Raw genomic sequence first — 18,491 nt, 5'->3', positions numbered from 1 at the left:
CATTATATTACCTTTAGGATGCTTAGAGCGATAACGTTAATTAGATACTATCGCGCGATAATTAGTTAAGCGTTTTTAGACCTACTATAAACGGGAGGACTTACTATTATTACTAGAGTTATTACTAGAGCTAGTTACTTAAATAAGAGATAGGCTAAGAGTAAAGGGAAGATATAATAATAGAAGTAAGGTCTATTATTATTATTAAGGTAGTAGTAAAGAAGGTTAGTTAAACTATAAACCTAACGATAAGATATACCTAGTAGTCCTATACTTTACGCCCTTACCGAAATAGCGCCGGTTAGTTATCCGTATAAGTACCTAATAAGCTAACTTAGGCTTCCTATTAGGAGGGGAATATCGCGATAGCTATTAGACGCCGTCGCGATAGCTATTAGATACTAGATGCTAGTAACGCGAGCATATTATAACTACGCCCTTACGTGATTACTTAATAAGCCGAAGCTAATTATAACTAAGCCGCGTAAACCGGCTAAGCCGCGTAAGCTAGTAGTACTAATAGATAATAAACACTCCTAAGAATATATAGCCTACTTAATAGCTAACGAAACTTCGCGCGGTAATAAGAAGATTAACTTCTTATCTATTTTAATAACGTAACTAAAGTAGTAATTCGCGTAGTAAAGAGAGAGTTTAGTCTTATTTCACTTCTTATATAAATACATATAGAAGATAGAAGAGTACATAGCATCTTCTATATTTATAATAATTAAGAAGACTTTACTTAACTTCATCTTTTAACTACTTAACTTTAATTAAGTTCTTTTTAATTTTATATACGTCCGACTAAGTAGATAGCCTCTAGGCGAAAAACTACATATTAGCCGCTTAACGATTCGTAATAACTATAACACTATTCTCTTTACTATTACGTACGATGAGTTTTAGGATATACTAATGCCTCTACTACGGTTTAACGTTAAAAAAGCTAACTAGGCCTAATATAGGTAAATCGTCTAAGAAGAATTAAATAAGATTATAATTCTATCTATCTAAGCCCTTCCTAATAGGGTATAATACATACTCTCTAGCGAGACCTTATAAGAGGACCTAGACTAACTTAAATAAAGCCTTATAAAGGTAATAGAGATAGTAGCTAAACGTAGCATCCTATAGGTAACACCTAGATAGTAATAAAAACTATAGTAGTCCCTACTCCCTATAGCCCTAAGGATAACCGCTATATAAGCGAGATATAGGGTATATTAGGACTAAGTTACATATATATAAGTACGAAATATGTATAATACGGCTATTAAGCAGGTAAAATAAGAGTACTAGAATAACTTCCTTATAAAAGAAACACCCTAGTCTATCTATAAGGTAATAGCGTATACGAAATTAACCCGATCTAAGTGGATACCCTAGATACGTAACCTTTAAGATTAACTCTAATTATTATATAACGGTAAGTATACCGCCTTCTATTAGAAACTCTTCCCCCTACCGCTATACATCCCCCTACGTAACTAGATAAACTATAAGGAAGGGCTATAGGACTAGCCCTCCCTTATAGATAAGGAAGTATAGTATACCTACTCTTATAAGATTAAAGGTACTACTCCTAGGCTAGACTAGATCTACTAAAGGATGATTACTAAGGCGTATAATACTTCTCCTAGAAAATTCACCTAGGTATACTAAACCTTCTTTACGTACGGATACTACCTAGAATGCTAGAGAGAAGCGGTAGGAGTAATACTTAAGAAACTAGGGAAACCTAATTATATAGACCTAAAAGCGTATAGAGTTATCTCCCTACTTAACTACCTAGGAAAAGTTCTTAAACGCATTATAGTAAAACATCTTAGAGTACTTATAGAAGCTACCTACCTCCTATACCTATCCTAAATAGGCGGACGACTATAGAAGTTAGCGATTAATATAGTAATAATCCTTATATATATTATCTAGGATGAGAGGAGGGTATAGTATAAGATATTAACCCTATTCCTTAACGTATAAGGCGCCTTTAATTATATAGCCTATAACTAGCTCTTATATATAATAGGGGAAATTAGGCTCCCTACTTCCCTCCTAGTATAGGTAAAGACATTTACTAGTAGTTAATAACTCTAGATCTCCTTTAATAGCTAATAAGAAGACCTTTATCTAATAGTTTTAGGAATTCCCTAAGGAAGCCTAGTCTCCCTAATCCTATTTCTTATCTATATATGAAAGCTCTTTTCCTCTTACTTAGTAAGATTCCTCTTATATATTAATAATGTCTTAATTATAATCTCCTTAATAAGTTAGAAGAAAAATGCGCGGATCCTCTAGTAGGAAGTAACCTAGCTCTTCTTACTTAGAACCTAGTATGCTATTAACTTTAATAAAGATAAAATAGACCTTATCCATTTTATAAGCTTAGATAAGGCTAAGGTAGCTATAATTATACTCCTAGGAGATTATATAGTAAAGCTAAAGTAACTTATCTAATAGCTTAGGATATAGTTTAATATATACCTATTATTCTAGTAGTATATAATAATTCGAAATGCCTAAGTAAAGTAATTACTAGGATGACTTATATAGCTAGCTAATATATAATATAGACTATCCCCTACTACTATCTAATAGCTATACCTTACTTACGTATAAAGTATAGTAGATTATAGGTTCCTAGTTTTCTAGTAAGTTAGTAGCTCTAAGATACTTAGATAAATACTTTAAAATAGTAGACTATACTAAATCCTAGGAGCCTTTTACACCTTTCTAATTATTTCTATAGAAATTAAAGTAGGCCTTCTCCCCCCCTACCTTAGGAGGAACATGTTACTTTAAGTATATACTATAAGACTCTTTAAACTTAGTTACTAACACCTAGTATATATAATTATTAATAAGTTTAAACTAGAGAGCATACTAGGACGCTAGATATAACTTAAACATATCTAGAACATAATTTTAGACCTAGTAATAGGTACTAAAAGCCCGATTAAGCATGGTTCCTTTCCCCTATAGAAAAAGACTACGCCGTACGAAGTTAAGATTAGCTACCTCTAAAAGGAATAAGAAGCCTAAGTATATATTAGATATATAGGACATATAACTTAAGTAGTTATCCTATATTCTAACGCTTTATCTATCCTAAAAGGAAATAGAGTAGGCATAGGGATTATAGTATATAATACCTAATAAGATAGTATAAGAGTAGTAGTAAGATATAGAGTAAATACTAGACTATACTAGCTCGTATATAATAGAGAACTAGAGGCACTTATAAGGGCTATAGAGCTAGCTACCTAGAAATAGCTAGGGCGATAGATTATAGTGTACATAGATAACTAAGCTATACTATACCGCCTCTAAACCCCGTCTAACCTACTAGGTTAAGGTCTATAACTTTAAGCTATAGATGTAGGCTACTTAATTATAGCTAGATAAGGTAGTCTTACCTTCTTATAGGCCCTAGGCTATATAGGGATTAGAGGAAACCTATAAGTAGACGCCCTTATAAAGGAGGCTACTAGGCTAACCCTAGAGAATAACTACTTAAGTACTACCCTCCTTAGGATGTGCGTACGATAAAGAACTATAGTAGAATAGATAATATATACTATACGATACTAGGAAATATAGATAATACTATCCTAGGGGTTATATATACGTAACTTCCTACCTATACTAAGGATATCTATCTAACTCCCTAAGTATAGATAACTAGAAGTATTAGCCTACTTCTAATTAAAACTAAACTACGGCTACTTTAGAGCCTACCTAGTATAGTTTAGTAAGATAGACTAGGATAATTATAGCTATAATAATACCGCCTAATAAATACTATAACACCTTATTAGTGACTACCTACTCTATAGCTCTACTAGAAGAGAAGCTATATAGGTAGTATATAAGGCGTACGACGATAATAGTAGGAAAATAGCCTCTATACCCTATAGAGAGCTATTCTAAGGAGATGTTAGTAGATAATTCATACTTAAATTCATACGTCGGACGAAGGTTTCTACTAGGGCATAGCATATATAAATAGTAGACTAAGGGAAAAAAAGAAGAGTAAAAAGAAGAGGAGAGAATCTATTCTAATCTCTACTAGTAGAGCGAATAATAAGCTCTATAATCCCTCTACTTATAGTTCCTATAGGTACTACCCTAGAATCCCTCTAACCGAAGATAATTAAGGAAAGGACCCCTTTATCCATAATCTACCTAATACCCTCTAGGCTTATACCCCTCCTCTACCTTATATAGAGCCTCTACTAAGACCCTAGCCCTCTAGATTAGAAAGGCGTTAATATAGCTTAGATAACTACTCTATAACTACTCTAGCTAAATCCTCCTACTCCTAATAATAATTAGATAACTATTTAGCGGTAAGGTAAGGGCTTAACGCTATTTATCTATATAGTATACCTAGGCTAGGGCGGCATATAGAGCTCTATTATTAGTAATAATATTAATATGTAGTCGTCTAATAGTAGTAATAGGGCTAGATTAAATTATAAGTAACATTAATATAGATTAAACCTAGGTTCTTTAGCGTTATTTATTTTCTATAATAAGTGTTAGCTAACTATACTAGTTAGCTAGAAGATGTACGCTACTAGTTAAAAAACCTTACCCGCCTTTTTTACCTTTATAGGTACTAAGAAAGGTGTTATATAACGCTAACTAAAAAAATAGTACTATTAGGGATAGTACTAGAACGCTATAGTAGAGCATATATATAATCTACCTTACCTACCACCCTATACTATATTTACTTTTCTATATACGCCTTCTTCCTATCCCCCTTCCTTTTCTTACTCTTACTTTATACTACCTATCTACTTAGATAATAGTAGGAAGGCTAGTTCTTAGCCCCCCCTTACCTAAAAAGAGCCTAGATAAACTATCTATCTATAATAACCCTATACTAATATTATACTAAGAATTATACTTTATTATATAAGATTCTTTAGCTAGGTATCTCTACTTACCTTATTATGAACATTACGACTCTTCTTTAGTTTAGCTACTACTTCTTAGAAAAAGCCTATGCGTTAATAAGTTATTACTATACATAAAATTTTTAAAAAAACTAAAAATCACTATACCTACTATAACTCCATAGCGTAGGATCGTACGTATATAACTAAAGTTAGAAAGTGAAAACCTACCCTCTAAAGTATTATACTATAAGTGCACCTATGCCTACCCCCTAGGGGGAGGCCCTACCTAAACTAGTTTCCCTTCTACTAGACGGCCGTAACTATAAAATCTAGGATACCCCTATACCGCCTAGCCTACCGCCTACTTAACTTACTAATAAACCTAAGGAAATAGACTAGGATATCCCTATACCGTCTAACTTACCACTAACTTAACTAGCTAATAAACCTAAGGAAATAGATTAGGATACTCCTATAAGCCCTATCCCCCTATTATTCCTACTACTTATCGTACTAGGCCTAGTCTAGAAATAGTATACTAGGCCGAAGAGAAATATCCTAGTAGATACTTCTAAACCTAACCCTACCTACTAAGGAAAAAGGACTAGGGTTAGATTTTATCTAAACTTTAATACTACCTAGGAGGTAATTAATGTAGCCCTCTCTTATATCCTATACGTAATAAACCTTACGTATAATATAAGTAAAAAGTAAAGACTCTATGACCTTAGTAACGTCCTATAGGATTATACTAAGATAGGTCGCGTAGGTAATGCGTTATTAGTTCTTACTACTTAAGTTTATCCTAGCCCTCTAGATTAGAAAGGCGTTAATATAGCTTAGATAACTACTCTATAACTACTCTAGCTAAATCCTCCTACTCCTAATAATAATTAGATAACTATTTAGCGGTAAGGTAAGGGCTTAACGCTATTTATCTATATAGTATACCTAGGCTAGGGCGGCATATAGAGCTCTATTATTAGTAATAATATTAATATGTAGTCGTCTAATAGTAGTAATAGGGCTAGATTAAATTATAAGTAACATTAATATAGATTAAACCTAGGTTCTTTAGCGTTATTTATTTTCTATAATAAGTGTTAGCTAACTATACTAGTTAGCTAGAAGATGTACGCTACTAGTTAAAAAACCTTACCCGCCTTTTTTACCTTTATAGGTACTAAGAAAGGTGTTATATAACGCTAACTAAAAAAATAGTACTATTAGGGATAGTACTAGAACGCTATAGTAGAGTATATATATAATCTACCTTACCTACCACCCTATACTATATTTACTTTTCTATATACGCCTTCTTCCTATCCCCCTTCCTTTTCTTACTCTTACTTTATACTACCTATCTACTTAGATAATAGTAGGAAGGCTAGTTCTTAGCCCCCCCTTACCTAAAAAGAGCCTAGATAAACTATCTATCTATAATAACCCTATACTAACATTATACTAAGAATTATACTTTATTATATAAGATTCTTTAGCTAGGTATCTCTACTTACCTTATTATGAACATTACGACTCTTCTTTAGTTTAGCTACTACTTCTTAGAAAAAGCCTATGCGTTAATAAGTTATTACTATACATAAAATTTTAAAAAAAACTAAAAATCACTATACCCACTATAACTCCATAGCGTAGGATCGTACGTATATAACTAAAGTTAGAAAGTGAAAACCTACCCTCTAAAGTATCGTACTATAAGTATACCTATGCCTACCCCCTAGGGGGAGGCCCTACCTAAACTAGTTTCCCTTCTACTAGACGGCCGTAACTATAAAATCTAGGATACCCCTATACCGCCTAGCCTACCGCCTACTTAACTTACTAATAAACCTAAGGAAATAGACTAGGATATCCCTATACCGTTCGACTTACCGCTAACTTAACTAGCTAATAAACCTAAGGAAATAGATTAGGATACTCCTATAAGCCCTATCCCCCTATTATTCCTACTACTTATCGTACTAGGCCTAGTCTAGAAATAGTATACTAGGCCGAAGAGAAATATCCTAGTAGATACTTCTAAACCTAACCCCACCTACTAAGGAAAAAGGACTAGGGTTAGATTTTATCTAAACTTTAATACTACCTAGGAGGTAATTAATATAGCCCTCTCTTACATCCTATACGTAATAAACCTTACGTATAATATAAGTAAAAAGTAAAGACTCTATAACCTTAGTAACGTCCTATAGGATTATACTAAGATAGGTCGCGTAGGTAATATGTTATTAGTTCTTACTACTTAAGTTTACTCCCTTAAAAATACTACCTATACGCTAGGAGTAAAAGTTTACTAGCTATAAAAGCTAGTTATTCTTCCTATAACCCTAGCTAACCCTTCGTACGTAACCTAAGCCTAGAAAGTAACTACTACTAGGAAACTACATATAATAACTCCCTACCTAAAGATAACTATAAAGCTAGCTACTACTCCCTAAAAGACCCTACGGGATATATAGGTTATTATCTAGAAGTAGAGTCCCTTCCTAGACTTTAACCCTCTTTCCGTATAAAATAACATTAATAACGCCTTTAAGAACGTAGGTATATCTAGCCCTATTATGTTAATAGCGACACGTATAGAGAAGGGTAACATCCTACTTACTAGCTTACCCTAGTACGACTCTAAATTCCTTACCTCCTATAAGGACCTCTTTACTTACCTATTCCTAGATACTATAGTCTAGGAGAACTAAACCTAGTATAAGGTTATTACCTATAGTATCCCTCTAGAAGACCTACGCCTACTTAATATCGGATAATTTATTATAGAAGAGGTCCGCACCTTTAACCCTAGCCTTTCTATTATTAGAATACTATACTAGCTCACTTCGGCCGAAAGGAGGGCTACCTAGAAAGTAGGGTTAGTTATTATAGCCTTTTATATAGTAAAAGAAGTAGAGATAGCCATCTTAAAGCTATTCTACCTTATAGGAGTAAGTATAAGGGTTATAAAACTCCTTAGGATTACTCCTAACATATAGTATATAAAGTATTAAGAATTTAGCTATAGCTCCTTAAGGTATTATAATAGGACTAAATGCTTACTATATACTAGCCCCTATATAATAGAGAAGCATGACTATAAACACTATATAAAGAGAGGCATAATATATGCCTATATAGCGCTAAAGTATAGTAACTATAACGGTACTTATTACTCCTAGGACCTAAACTATCCCTACTATCTAATAAAGATATCCTCCTAGCATATATATTAGGTAACCTTAAAGTTATATAAGTTAACTTAAACCGGAATGCCTAGGCTATAGAAGCGGCACTCTAGGATACTCTCTAATTAGGCATCTACCTAATATTTATCTAGGAACTATAGATGATACTATAAGATAATATAGCTAATATATAATTAATCTCCTACCCCTCTATAATATAAATTCTCCTAACCTTCCTATAGGGCTTACGTCCTTAGATAATACTCTACCTAAATAAATCCCTTACCTATATCTAGGTAAATCCTTACCCGGATATCTTCCCTAGCCCTAACTACCTTACTATAGATTTAACCTACGGAGAAGATACTATCCGCGTAGTTAACATCTATAATAAGGCGGAATAAGGCACCCTATCCTCCCTACGTATAATAGAAAGAGTTATTAAGTATAGCCCCCCTACTATGCTAATAATCTATATAGGGGACTTTAATAAATACTATCTAACGTAGGACCTACTCTCCCCCTAATCTCATAAAGTAGAAGCTCTATATAAATAGATTAAGGAAAACCGCCTTAAACTCTAAAACTAACCTAGAGTAGGTACCTTCTTTCGTATAGGGATAGAAAGGGAAATAGTTATTAACCTCTCCCTATATACTCTAATAGTTACTACTTAAGTGATTAACTAGTAGGTACGAGAGAACCCCCTATCTAACTATAACGCTATTCTCTTTACTATTACGTATAACGAGTTTTAAGATATACTAATACTACTACTATAGTTTAACGTTAAAAAGACCGACTAGGCCTAGTATAGGTAAATCGTCCGAGAAGAGTTAAATAAGATTATGAGTCTACTTATCTAAGCCCTTCCTAATAGGGCATAATACATACTCTCTAGTAGGACCTTATAAGAGGACCTAGACTAACTTAGATAACGCCTTATAAAGGTAATAGAGATAGCGGCTAAACGTAGTATCCTATAGGTAACCCCTAGATAGTAATAAAAACTATAGTAGTCCCTACTCCTTACGGCCTTAAGGATAACCGCTATATAAGTAAGGTGTAGGGCACGTTATGACTAAGTTACATATATATAAGCACGGAATACGTATAACACAGCTATTAAGTAGGTAAAATAAGAGCACTAGAATAACTTCCTCATAAAAGAAACACCCTAGTCTATCTATAAGGTAATAGCATACACGAAAGTAACCCGATCTAAGCGAATTCCCTAGATATATAACCTTTAAGATTAACTCTAATTATTATATAATAGTAAGTATACTACCTTCTATTAGAAACTCTTCCCCCTACTACTACATGTTCCCCTATATAACTAGATAAACTATAAGGAAGGGCTATAGGACTAGCCCTCCCTTACGGATAAGGAAGTATAGTATATCTACTCTTATAAGATTAAAGGCACTACCCCTAGGCTAGACTAGATCTACTAGAAGATAATTACTAAGGCGTATAACACTCATCCTAAAAAATTTACCTAGATATACTAAACCTTCTTTACGTACGGATATTACCTAGAATGCTAGAGAGAAGCGGTAGGTATAATACTTAAGAAGCTAGGGAAACCTAATTATAGAGACCTAAAAGCATATAGAGTTATCTCCCTACTTAACTACCTAGGAAAAGTCCTTAAACGCATTATAGTAAAATGTCTTAGAGTACTTATAGAAGCTACCTACCTCCTATACCCATCCTAAATAGGCGGACGACTATAGAAGTTAGTAATTAATATAGTAATAATCCTTACATATATTATCTAAGATAAGAGGAGGGCACGGCGTAAGATATTAACCCTATTCCTTAACATATAAGGTGCCTTTAATCATATAGCCTATGACTAGCTCTTATATATAATAGGGGAAATTAGGCTCCCTACCTCCCTCCTAGTATAGGTAAAGATATTTACTAGCGGGTGATAACTCTAGATCTCCTTTAATAGCTAATAAGAGGACCTTTATCTAATAGTTTTAGGAATCCCCTAGGGAAGCCTAGTCTCACTAATCCTATTTCTTATTTATATATGAAAACTCTTTTCCTCTTACTTAGTCTAATTCCTCTTATATATTAATAATATTTTAATTATAATCTCCTTAACGAGCTAGAAGAAAAATGCACGGATCCTCTAGTAGGAAGCTAACTAGCTTTTCTTACTTAGAACCTAATATGCCGTTAATTTTAATAAAGATAAAATAGACCTCATCTATTTTATAAGCTTAGATGAGGCTAAGTAAGCTATAATTATACTCCTAGGAGACTATATAGTATAGCTAAAGTAACTTATCTAATAGCTTAGAATATAGTTTAATATATACCTATTATTCTAGTAGTATACGATAATTTAGAACGCCTAAGTAAAGTAATTACTTAGAAGGCTTATACGGCTAGCTAATATATAATATAGACTATCTCCTACTACCGTCTAATAACTATACCTAGCTTATATATAAAGTGTAGTAGATTATAGGTCCCTAGTTTTCTAGTAAGTTAGTAGCTCTAAGATACTTAGATGAATACTTTAAAATAATAGACTACGCTAAATCCTAGGAGCCTTTTAGACCTCCCTAATTACCCCTATAGAAATTAAAGTAGGACTTCTCCCCCCCTACCTAAGGCGTAACATGTTACTTTAAGCGTATACTATATAACTCTTTAAGCTTAGTTACTAACACCTAGTACATATAATTATTAATAAGTTTAAATAAGAGAACATACTAGGACGATAGATATAACTTAAATATATCTAGAGCATAATTTTAGACCTAGTAATAGGTACTAAAAGCCTAATTAAACATGGTTCCTTTCCCCTATAGAAAAAGACTACTCCATATAAAGTTAAGATTAGCTACCTCCTAAAGGAATAAGAAGCCTAAGTATATATTAGATATATAGGATATATGACTTAGGTAGTTATCCTATACTCTAACGCTTCATCTATCCTAAAAGGAAATAGAGTAGGTATAGGAATCGTAGCGTACGATACCTAATAAGATAGTATAAGAGTAGTAGTAAGATATAGAGGAAATACTAGACCATACTAGCTTATATATAATAGAGAACTAGAGGTACTTATAAGGGCTATAGAGTTAGCTACCTAGAAATAGCTAGGACGACGGATTATAGTATATATAGATAACTAAGCTATACTATACCGCCTCTAAACCCCGTCTAACCTACTAGGTTAAGGACTATAACTTTAAGCCATAGATATAGGCTACTTAATTATAGCTAGATAAGGTAGTCTTACCTTCTTATAGGTCCTAGGCTATATAGGGATTAGAGGAAACCTATAAGTAGATACCCTTATAAAGGAGGCTACTAAGCTAACCCTAGAGAATAACTACTTAAGCACTACCCTCCTTAGGATGCGCGTATAATAAAGAACTATAGTAGAATAGATAGTATATACTATATAATACTAGGAAGTATAGATAATACTATCCTAGGGGTTATACGTATATAACTTCCTATCTATACTAAGGACGTCTATCTAACTCCCTAAGTATAGATAACTAGAAGTATTAGCCTACTTCTAATTAAAACTAAACTATAGCTACTTTAAAGCCTACCTATTACGGTTTAGTAAGATAGCCTAGGATAACTATAGCTATAATAACACCGCCTAATAAATACTATAACATCTTATTAGTAACTACCTACTCTATAGCTCTACTAGGAAAGAAGTAATATAGGAAGCGCTTTAGGCGTATAATAATAATAGTAGGAATATAGCCTCTATACCCTATAGAGAGCTATTCTAAGGAGACGTCGGTTAATAATTTATACTTAAATTTATACGTCGGACGAAGGTTTCTACTAGGGCATAGTATATATAAAGAGTAGACTAAGGGAAAAGAAGAGTAAAAAGAAGAAGAGAGAATCTATTCTAAGCTCTATTAGTAGAGCGAATAATAAGCTCTATAATCCCTCTACTTATAGTTCCCGTAGGTACTACCCTAGAACCCCTCTAACTAAAGATAATCTAGGAAGGGACCCCTTTATCTATAATCTACCTAATACCCTCTAGGCTTATATCCCTCCTCTACCTTATATAGAGCCTCTACTAAGACCCTAGCCTCTAGATTAGGAAGGTGTTAATATAACTTAGATAACTACTCCGTAACTACTCTAGCTAAACCCTCCTATACCTAATAATAATTAGATAACCGTTTAGCGGTAAGGTAAGGGCTTAACGCTATTTATCTATATAGTATACCTAGGCTAGGGCGGCGTATAGAGCCCTATTATTAGTAATAATATTAATGTACGGTTATCTAATAGCAGTAACTAGGCTAGATTAAATTATAAGCGACATTAATATAGATTAAACCTAGGTTCTTAAGCATTCTTTATTTTCTATAATAAGTATTAGCTAACTATACTAGTTAGCTAGAAGATAGACGCTACTAGTTAAAAACCCTACCTACTTTTTTCACCTTTATAGATGCTAAGAAAGGTGTTATATAATACTAACTAAGAATAGTACTATTAGGAATAGTACTAGAACGCTATAGTAGAGTATATATATAATCTACCTTACCTACTACCCTATACTATATTTACTTTTCTATATATACCTCCTTCCTATCCCCCTTCCTTTCCTTACTCTTACTTTATACTACCTATCTACTTAGATAACGGTAGGAAGGCTAGTCCTTAGCCCCCCCTTACCTAAAAAGAGCCTAGATAAACTATCTATCTATAATAACCCTATACTAATATTATACTAAGAATCGTGCCTTATTATATAAGATTCTTTAGCTAGGCATCCCTACTTACCTTATAAACGTACGCGGTATCCTCTATAGATAGCTCTATCTTAGATAGCCTATAGCTCTAGTAAGACGTAAAATAATTAATTAATTAATTAATTAATTAATCTACTTACCTTATAAACGTATATAGTATCCCCTATAGATAGCTCCGTCTTAGATAGCCTATAGCTCTAGTAAGACGTAAAATAATTAATTAATCAATTAATCAATCAATGAATCAATTAAGCCGCCTCCCCTTTCCTAATCGACCATAATTATATTCCAAAATTGGCAATTCAAGTTTCCAATCAGTACTTTAAGCGTTGGTGGTTTAGTGGTAAAATTCATCGTTGCCATTCTCGGCCATGCCTCCCGAGTCATATTCAGCAAGAATAACTTCGATGAGCCCCGGGTTCGATTCCCGGCCGACGCAGGTCTTTTTGCTCTTTTGTGATCACGTCAACCTTTTTGGGAGGGTTCGGGAGGGTGTGGTGGTGTTTTGCCGGGTTCAGGGGTAAGGGGGGATGGAATGGGGTTGTGGGCGCGGGCCGATGTGGAGCCGGGAAGCGAGGAGGGAGGAGTGAGTGAGTAGGTGAGTGGGAGGCTAGGTTTTAGAAGGTATGGTGGATGAAGTAGCGTCTTGTTTGTTTGTTTGTTATGGGGGAGGTCTGACGGTCGTCGGAAATTCCGATCCTTTTTTACTTCGTTGACGCGCGATAGAGTTGGAGACTGCGAAGATGATTGTTCGTCTGCACGATCTAAGAGAGTATGTGTAGCAAAACGCTAGATTTTTAGCGGAAGTACATGTAGGTACCTAGCTTAGGTATGCTTCTGCCAGCTACACGTAGCCAGCTGTTCCCCCCCCCCCCCCCCCCCCCCCCTTCGTATCGGCTCTCGCCACTCCAAATCTAACCCCCGTTCTTCCTGCGAACCCCCCTGCCAAGTCACTCTCAAGTCACTCTCACTTGTCCAAAAAGTCAACCATATATACACCTCCCAAAGGGGGCCTAACGTGATTTGATTAGTTATCTTTGTCGTGCCCATTTGCTCCATTTCGGTTCCGCTACGAAGTGTGTGTTGTCTCTAGAGAGGGTGGTTGCCACACGCACCTTCCCGAGCGAACCGAACCGCGAACCGGGAGCATGCCGGCGCCGCGAATGGCCTTGTCAACGATGGAGGGCAGCCTCTCGGCGCAAGTGTTGAGTGTGATGCCAAGCAAGAGAGACGACACGCCAGCAGTATTTCGAATAATCTTGGAGAGCTGCTGCCTCGGGCGCATGCAGATGCTTGCTGTAGCAGCGTCAAATGTCCAGATGTATATAGGTGATGGAAAACCTAGAAAGGCGGCATGGGCCCAAAAATGCTCGGATCGCGGTTCCGGACGTATCTCTGCGGTTGGGCAGGATCGAATCGAAAGACAAGGGCTGTTGTTGAAGCCGTGATAAGGCTTTTTTGTTGTTGTTGAGAGGAGAGCGGGTACAAGCAAGTAGCTCCAGGCTTGTCCCGGTTGGGAGATGGCGTCACCAGAAAGTCGACATCCCGGCCCAAAAGGGTCTTGTCTTTGTTGTCTGATCGACCCGGATGGACGAAATTGGAGGGATGGTTCCATTCAGCTACAACAACTGCTTGCGCACGGCCCACCTGCTCAAGATTGTACCTGGCAGCTCTGACAGCATCCATCGCCCAGCCACATGCACGACGTCGAGCGGCGCGGGGTTGGTCTCATCATTGACCTTGTTCGCTGTTTCAAGAGAGAGCCTGTACAGTTCTTTTGCGCGTCGCCCAGTGGGAAAATCTTCCGCGAAAGCTAATATACCGCAGACAGACGTCAACCCTCAACCCTAAACCTCCACATGCTCAATTCCGCCGTTCCTGGACGCTACTTCAACTCTGCGCGCCCAGAAGGAATGCGCTGTGCACCGTCCGCTGGCCAGCAGTCAACTCGGTAATTGACCAAGTGCAGCTCGCCTCTCGTCCAGGTCCTGATGATGCTAGTCAGCACCGTGAGCTGCCCACGCAGACGGAGGTATCCTGGACTGTTCGTGTCTAGGCGGCTGGACCCGGCCGCGCAACCCTGGACGTTTGCGATCTGCAGGTCATGGGGAATCATATGCGAGTCCGTCCCGTCGCCTGCACACATATCGAAAAACTGCAAAACAGGAGGAGGTGCGGCGTTGGGGAACCACTCGGTGTCCACTGAAAATGCTTCCTTTTAGCCACTGCCATGCTTGCACGCAGCCATCTTCATGTAACCAAGCCACCCAATTCGCCGACAGTCCGGTAGGCCCGCAATGCCGCCAGGGCATCCATGGCATCTGGGGGACCGATGCTCCATTGCACTTGGTCTTGCTCGCCCACCAAGCCTTATTCTGTTGTGGCTTTGGACTTTGAAAAACCGTCGCCCGCACTGTAAAGAGCTCAACATCCTGACGCGCGAGCTGCCCATCTTCAACACCACGCCCTGGACGACCGAGTGGGACTGAGGGATGCTACAACATGGGCGGAGGTCTCCATCCTCCACAGGCGACCCTCGATGCGTGGGCTTCCGACCCCGTCCAGTATCCTCGGGGTGAGAGCAAAGGCTTGGGCATTGTGATTCTCCTGGGCTTTCTCATCGCATTCGCTTCTGCCGTCGTCGTCGCAAGGCTGGTTGTGCGCCTCAAGTTTCGTCGGAACGCGGGTGTGGACGACGCGCTGATTGCGCTGGCAATTGTACGTATTGTGTGCACGGGTTGAAGTCCTTCTGACATTTGCAGCTTCCAATGGTTGGCTTCGACGCTTCGGTCATTCTAGGTATGTGATATTAGCGAGGTTTCAATTAAGCAACCGAGGGATGGTGTTGGGCTGCCTGTCCACGGACATCCCGTCGCCGTTGTTATTACGCTTGACTCGCGGACCGTATTGCGCCTTGCTGACTTTTGGCTGGACAGGATGGAATCGCTACGGTGTTGGAAAACACGCGTGGGATATTTCGCCCGCACAAGCCGCTGATGCGCGCCTTATGTACTGGACGGCAACTTTTTGCTATATCCTTAGCACGTCCCTGACTAAAATATCAGCCTTTTGTTTTTACCGGCGGGTTAGCCCTTCCACCTTCTCCGTAATATTCTACTGGGTAATTTGGGCCTCCATTGGCTTCGTCATCTGCTACATGACCGTTTGCGAGGTTATGCTCTTTGTCAACTGCCAACCTGTAAACGCGTTCTGGAAGCAGATGTACCCAGGCTACAACAGCTACCGCTGCTTTGACGAAGCCACCGCCTTCCTTTCAGAAGCCGCGATAAGCGTCGCGCAGGACTTTTTGGCGTGCATCCTTCCTATGGTCATCCTCTGGGGTCTAAATTTCTCGGGTCGCCAGCATACTGCTTTGGGAATTATTTTCTTTTTGGGACTATTGTAAGTCGAAAATCATCATAGCACGACAACGCTAACAATAACAGTGTTTGCGCTTGCGGAACTGTGCGGTGCGTCCTCATCTATCAGTACTACCACAAAACCTACGATACGACTTGGGCGCTTTACAATTTGTGGATCTGGACCGCTGTTGAAATGCACGTCGGGATGGGTTGCGCGTGCCTCCCATCGCTGAGGCTTTTCTTCACTCGCTTGCTGTCTAGTTCTCCGCCTGCCACAGAGCAAAGCCTGCCGAGTCGGAGTCTCCAGACTCCAGCATACGACATCAGTGGAGGAGAAGGAATTGTCAAGACGTATCCAGACGATGCAAGAAGTTTGAATCCTTTTGCATACCGGCTTCACATTCCTACCCCAACCTTTAGCGACTTTGATCCTGGACCACCGCCGCCAACTCCTCCGCAAACTGCGCAAACCCCGGGCAGACCATCAACACTGGACCCCAAAGTCACTGGGTCCTTTGTCAACCTTGCCGACACGGACAAACCCCCGCGCCTCACGACCCCACCAAGTAGCAAAGGCAGCGAACGGTCAAAAAGTCGAGCAACTAGCAGAGCCACAACGGATCCTTTTACTGGTAACGAAATCACCACGACCCCAACCCCCGATCTCGGTGACTTTGATCCCGGGCCACCGCCTCCTACACCCCCGCCCAAGTCACCTTCCGGGAAGAACACCAAAAGCATGGCCACCGTAGCCAGTCGACCGCAGACCCATCTCACGACAGCGTCCAGCAAGTACGATGATGAGAGCGTCTATCAAACCCCATCGAAACCAGCGTCGGTCGTTTCTGCGACCTCTAGCAGATATGACGAGAGCATCTACACAGATGCAGGCCAGCCGCCTCCGAAACCGATTTCTATCATCACCAAGACTAGGGCTGGGAGTATATATACAGATGCCAACGTTCCACCAAGCGGAGCATCCAGCAAATACACATCCGTAGCTGCTTCAAGCCGATACCCGGAAGACAGCATCTACGTGGACCCGAGGAAGCCTCCACCACACCCAATTACAGTTCCAGGGCCAGAGAGCATGTATGTCGATTCGAAACAGGTGCCGGACACGCCCAGGACCGAAGAATCCAGCCGTTACGATGACGACAGCCTGATGGAGGACCTCTTTGGCCATGACGACATTCAGCAACCACAAGACATGCTCGAAAACGACACGGATACTCCTATTGCTCAAGCCCTCAACGAGCCAGAGCATGTCTACGATCCCACTCCCAGGCAAACCATGTTTGGAACCTCACCGGCAAACAGCAAACCCCGCGAGTCAATAGCGAGTGAGTCGCTCGACTCTCGCCGGTCTGCGCAGTTGCCTACTTCAATGACATTCCTGGACCGCGGAAGCTTAATGGAGCGAGGTGGCATTCCGCTTTTGCGCGAGTGGCCAAAGAGGACAAGCAGCATGCGCCGCCGAAGCCGTGATGTTCTCAGTTTGATGGAGCGCGGCGCACTCACACAGTCGCAGGCATGGGATCAAAATGAAGCAGAAAACACCAATGGCAGCGCAGCACCCAGCGCTCGAAACAGTCATTCCTGGCTATCAACACGCAACTCATCATTCCGACGTCGCAACATGAGTCGCCAACATCCTCGCGACAGCCGAACCATTTCCACCACCGCCGTGCGCGACCGCGAGCAGCCCTCCAATGCCCCAGACCGCTTCTCTACTGCTACACGCGACAGCCATGAATTTTCTAGCGTCCAACGAAACACGCGTTTCTGGAACTCGCGCGAATCGCGAGCCGGTGACACGGGCAGCACCGTCATTCCCCCATCACAAAGAGGAACCATCGTGGACAATGGCAACGGTCCTCGCAGCAGCCAATTCCGCCACAGTCGCCCCTTTTCCTCCTTCCGTGACCGCGACTCCCGCGCCTCCGGCGTCCGCGACAGCTACACGAGCTTCAACGGCAGCAACAGCAACCTACCCGCTCGCTCGGCGGAGACGCCGCCACCGCTACCTCCCACAACACCCGCGTTGCAGCGCTTAGGCTACAACAGCGCCGCCATTCGCCGCAGCAATTCGCACGCCGGCGACTACGGACGAGATCGCGGCAGCGTCTCACCTGTCGACTCGGAGCACGACCTCTACCGGCTTAGCCAAAACACGGGGTGCGGCGACGAGCTGGAAGCGGTGACTGAATACGAAAATGAGGACGAGGGCGGACAGTATAAGCAGGACATTGCGGC

General features: G+C 39.6%; 1 protein-coding gene and 1 non-coding gene across 2 annotated transcripts; both read left to right on the top strand.

Moving 5' to 3' along the window:
* Positions 1–13,199: 13,199 nt before the first annotated feature.
* IWZ02DRAFT_t13 lies at positions 13,200–13,312 on the top strand. Its single transcript has one exon. It is a non-coding gene; the product is annotated as a tRNA-Gly (tRNA).
* Positions 13,313–15,880: 2,568 nt separating this feature from the next.
* IWZ02DRAFT_368926 (uncharacterized protein) lies at positions 15,881–16,506 on the top strand (the record flags this gene model as incomplete). Its single annotated transcript, XM_066764403.1, has 2 exons — positions 15,881–16,275; positions 16,320–16,506. Coding segments are annotated over 2 exons (582 nt in total), but the record flags the coding sequence as incomplete, so codon positions are not given.
* Positions 16,507–18,491: the final 1,985 nt, after the last annotated feature.

This window comes from Phyllosticta citriasiana, assembly GCF_038021145.1.
Source record: "Phyllosticta citriasiana strain CBS 120426 chromosome Unknown IWZ02scaffold_1, whole genome shotgun sequence".
NCBI lineage: Eukaryota > Fungi > Ascomycota > Dothideomycetes > Botryosphaeriales > Phyllostictaceae > Phyllosticta > Phyllosticta citriasiana.
This window is presented reverse-complemented; position numbering and strand designations above follow the sequence as displayed.